Source organism: Papaver somniferum, unplaced genomic scaffold (assembly GCF_003573695.1).
Source record: "Papaver somniferum cultivar HN1 unplaced genomic scaffold, ASM357369v1 unplaced-scaffold_138, whole genome shotgun sequence".
NCBI classification, from domain to species: Eukaryota; Viridiplantae; Streptophyta; class Magnoliopsida; order Ranunculales; family Papaveraceae; genus Papaver; species Papaver somniferum.
In genome coordinates, this window is record NW_020623045.1 from 270740 (window position 1) to 275231 (window position 4492).

Below are 4492 nucleotides of genomic sequence, written 5' to 3' on the forward strand. Positions count from 1 at the left end.
TTAAGGGCTTAAAACTTGCTGATGTTCAAAAGAGTTTGGAGGAACAATGGGGTTTTGGTGCTGGAAGATGTAAGTTAGTTCCAATGACAAAAGGGTTCTTTATCATAAAGTTAACTTCAGCAGATGACAAGGAACGTGTATGGAATGATGATACTTGGGTTATACAGAATCAACAGCTTAGAGTTTTTAATTTTTACCCAAATTTTGATCCAGAAAGACAGCAAACTTCAAGAGCTTCAGTTTGGATAAGTTTCCCTGGTTTGTACATTGAGTTATGGACTAAGAAAATTCTTCTTTCCATTGCTAAAATTATTGGAAAACCGATTGCTATTGATCAAAAGACATTGGATCATGATGTTGGAAACTATGCTGCGGTTCTGATTGATATTGACTTTGCTAAGTTGATTCCTAAAAGAATTCGCTTGAAGGCAAATGGAAAAGAGTTCTGGCAGTATATTGAAATTCAAGACTTAGAGAATGTCAAATTATGCACTCATTGTAAGTTTATGGGCCACAAATTTGAGAATTACCTTGCTGCAAAGAAAATTTTGGGAGGTTCTAATGCTGAAAAGAAGTCACCTACTGTGAACATTAAGAATGGCAAAGAAGGAAAATGAATCAAATCTGTTTGGAAAGAAGTTAGTGAAACTTCCCATGCATGCCATGCAGTTAACGTCAATAATGTGCAGGCTGGTAAGGAGAGTATAAATTTAGTTCATGAGGTTGTTGTTCATGATGATATTGTGAAGTCTGGGAACGTGATTATTGAATCAATTCATGAGAAGTCTGATGATAAACAACTAGAAGAGCAGCTCGAAAAAGCTTTTACTGAGTATCGTGAAGCTCAGACTAAGTTGATGAGATGTAAAAACAATATTTCAGCCAAAAAAGATCTTGATTTACGTAATAATTCTGTCCATATTGACAATGCAGATAGTAGACAAGGGAACTCTAGCAAGCGAAGCCATTCCCGGACTAATGAAACTACTCAGCAAGAGTCCGTGCAAACTAGGGAAGCTCAGCAAGAGTCCGTGCAAACTAGGGAAGCTCAGCAAGAGTCCGTGCAAACTAGGGAAGCTCAGCAAGAGTCTGTGCAAACTAGGGAAGCTCAGCAAGAGTCCTTGCAAATTTTGGGAGATCAGTCCGTGCAAACTTTTAAAGCCCAGCAAGAGTCCGTGTCTAAAAAGAATTTGGAAGATATTCCAAATATTCAGTCTGTGACCAAGTATGATTCTGAGTTTATGGCCGTGACTAATCCAAACTCAATTACGGAAACTTCTTCAAATTCCGTGTCCAAGCTAAATCCAATGCCAAACTCTGTTATGGAAAAGGGTACGACCAGACCTGAGTTTATTTCTAAACCAGGGACACCTAAAGAGGATTGGAAAATAGTTATGGGTAAGAACTCCCCTAATAAAGGTACATCTTTTAAATTTAAATCTTTTGAAACTCCTTTTGTGGATGAGCTTTTTCAAACTGAACTTGTGGTGAATAACAAGTATGGTGCCCTAGCTTCTGAGTTAGGTTTTTTTTTTTTGCTAGGTTAAAATGTATGCGGTGAGCGTGGATCGAACATTCTGAGTTAGGCCTTACTAATGATTCTAGTGAGGCTTTGGTAAAGGAGAAAAAAGCTGAGATCATTGCTATGAATTCAAAGTCTAATGAGGAAATTCGAAGCCGTGAGCATCACAAGGATATTCAAGCAGGGTTGGAGGAAAATTTTTTTGATCTAGATAATATTTTGTCTGCAAAGGAACTAGATGAGGCAAGTACTATTCAACTTGATGAAGTGCGTGCTAAATTCATTAGAGATCCAGCCTTTAGACGAGACTATTTAGAGGAAAAAAAGAAGAAAATGGATAGAATGTCAACAAAAAAGAATGTTCGATCTCCTATTAAGCTTGTTCCAGGTGGTAATTATGCTTCAGATGAAAATGAACAGGATTATGACAATGATGAAACTTATGATGATTATGAAGATGAATTCAAAGAGCACTATGATTTGACTCAAATAATTGATGATCTCATTCCCAAGAAGAGGAATTTTAGAGTTGGAAATAAGGGGCGAAAGCGATTTTGATTTTATTAGTTTTCTTCTTTATGCTATTTTTTAGTGCTTAAGAGTTTTTAGAGTTTTTTGCCCCTTTGGTTTATGGGGGTGTGGAGGCCTAGCGCCTCCCATTTTGTAATTCTTGTAATTACGTTTTTTTGCTTTAATAAACCATTTTGACCTAGCAAAAAAAAAAAAAAACCAAATTTTAACAAACTTCATCTATTTGAATCAAATTGAAAGACAAAGCCAATACAAAAATAAAGAGTTCATAAAAATGTTGAGTTTTTTATACGTTAACTCAACAAAGTTTACACTCTTCGATATAAGTCGGAAGTTGATTTCTGAGACTAAATTGTAAACTAGATAAACTCATCTTTAACAGAAAAAGTTTGAAAAATATATTGTAATCACAAAAAATATGTTATAAGGCATTACGTCTAGTAAAAATTGCATTTCTATGTACGTTGATTAAAGAAAATATGAAGGTAGGCAAATTTCACAATAGAAGAAGGATGAAAGACCATGCAAACTAATCCAAGTCCTAACAAATTTCATCTTTCTTGAATCAAATAGAAAGACAAAGCCAACACAAAAAGAAAGAGTTCATAAAAATGTTAAATTTTATATACGTTAACTCAAAAAAGTCTACAAACTTCGTTATAAGTCGGAAATTCATTTCTGAGACTAATATGTAAACTAGATAAACTCATCTTTAACAGAAAAAGTTTGAAAAGAAGGATGAAAGACCAAGCAGAATTAATCTAATTCCTAACAAATTTCACCTATCTTGAATCAAATAGAAAGACAAAGCCAACACAAAAATAAAGAGTTCATAAAAATGTTGAATTTTTTATACGTTAACTCAAAAAAGTGTACACACTTCGTTATAAGTATGAAATTAATTTATGAAATTAAATTGTAAACTAGATAAACTCATCTTTAACAAAATAAGTTTGAAAAATGTATTGTAATCACAAATAATATGTTCTAAGGCTTTACGTCTAAGAAAAATTGCATTTTTATGTATGTTGATTCAAGAAAATATGAAGGTAGGCAAATTTCACAATAGAAGAAGGATGAAAGACCATGCAAACTAATCCAAATCCTAACAAATTTCATATATCTTGAATCAAATAGAAAGACAAAGCCAACAAAAAAAGAAAGAGTTCATAAAAATGTTAAATTTTATATACGTTAACTCAAAAAAGTCTACACACTTCGTTATAAGTCGAAAATTCATTTCTGAGATTAATCTGTAAACTAGATCAACTCATCTTTAACAGAAAAAGTTTGAAAAAGAAGGATGAAAGACCAAGCAGAATTAATCTAATTCCTAATAAATTTCACCTATCTTGAATCAAATAGAAAGACAAAGCCAACACAAAAATAAAGAGTTCATATAAATGTTGAATTTTTTATACGTTAACTCAAAAAAGTGTACACACTTCGTTATAAGTCTGAAATTGATTTCTGAAACTAAATTGTAAACTAGATAAACTCATCTTTAACTGAAAGAATTTGAAAAATATATTGTAATCACAAACAATATGTTCTAAGACATTACGTCTAGTAAAAATTGCATTTCTATGTACGTTGATTCAAAAAAATATAAAGGAATTCAAATTTCACAATAGAAGAAGGATGAAAGACAATGCAGAATTAATCCAAATCCTAGCAAATTTCATCTATCTTGAATCAAATAGAAAGACGAAGCTAACACAAAAAGAAAGATTTCATAAAAATGTTGATTCTTATATACGTTAACTCAAAAAATTCTACACTCTTCGTTATAAGTCGGAAGTTGATTTCTGAGACTAAATTGTAAACTAGATAAACTCATCTTTAACACAAAAAGTTTGAAAAATGTATTGCATTCACAATTAATATGGTCTAAGGCATTACGTCAAGTAAAAATTGTATTTCTATGTACGTTGATTCAAGAAAATATGAAGGAAGTCAAATTTCACAATATAAGAAGGTTGAAAGACCAGCCATAACTAATCCAAATTCTAACAAATTTCATCTATCTGAATCAAATTGAAAGACAAAGCCAATACAAAAAAAAGAGTTCATAAAAATATTGAATTTTTTATACGTTAACTCAAAAAAGTCTACAAACTTCAGTATAAGTCGGAAATTGATTTCAGAGACTAAATTGTGAACTAGATAAACTCATCTTTAACAGAAAAAGTTTGAAAAATGTATTGTAATCACAATAAATATCTTCTAAGCCATTACGTCTAGTAAAAATTGCATTTCTGTGTATGTTGATTCAAGAAAAAAACGAAGTCAAATTTCACAATATTAAAAGGATGAAAGACCAGCCAGAACTAATCCAAATTCTAACAAATTTTATCTATTTGAATCAACTTGAAAAAAAAAGCCAAGACAAAAATAAAGAGTCATAAAAATGTTGAATTTTTTATACGTTAACTCAAA

General features: G+C 31.6%; 1 protein-coding gene across 1 annotated transcript in view; it reads left to right on the forward strand.

Moving 5' to 3' along the window:
* Positions 1-1581, forward strand: part of LOC113335133 (myosin-9-like) — a 70931-nt gene extending 69350 nt beyond the window's left edge. The window contains exons 3-4 of the mRNA XM_026581267.1: positions 670-1391; positions 1543-1581. Coding sequence (XP_026437052.1) covers positions 670-1391; positions 1543-1581 — 761 coding nt within the window. The remainder of the gene's footprint in view (positions 1-669; positions 1392-1542) is intronic.
* Positions 1582-4492: the final 2911 nt, after the last annotated feature.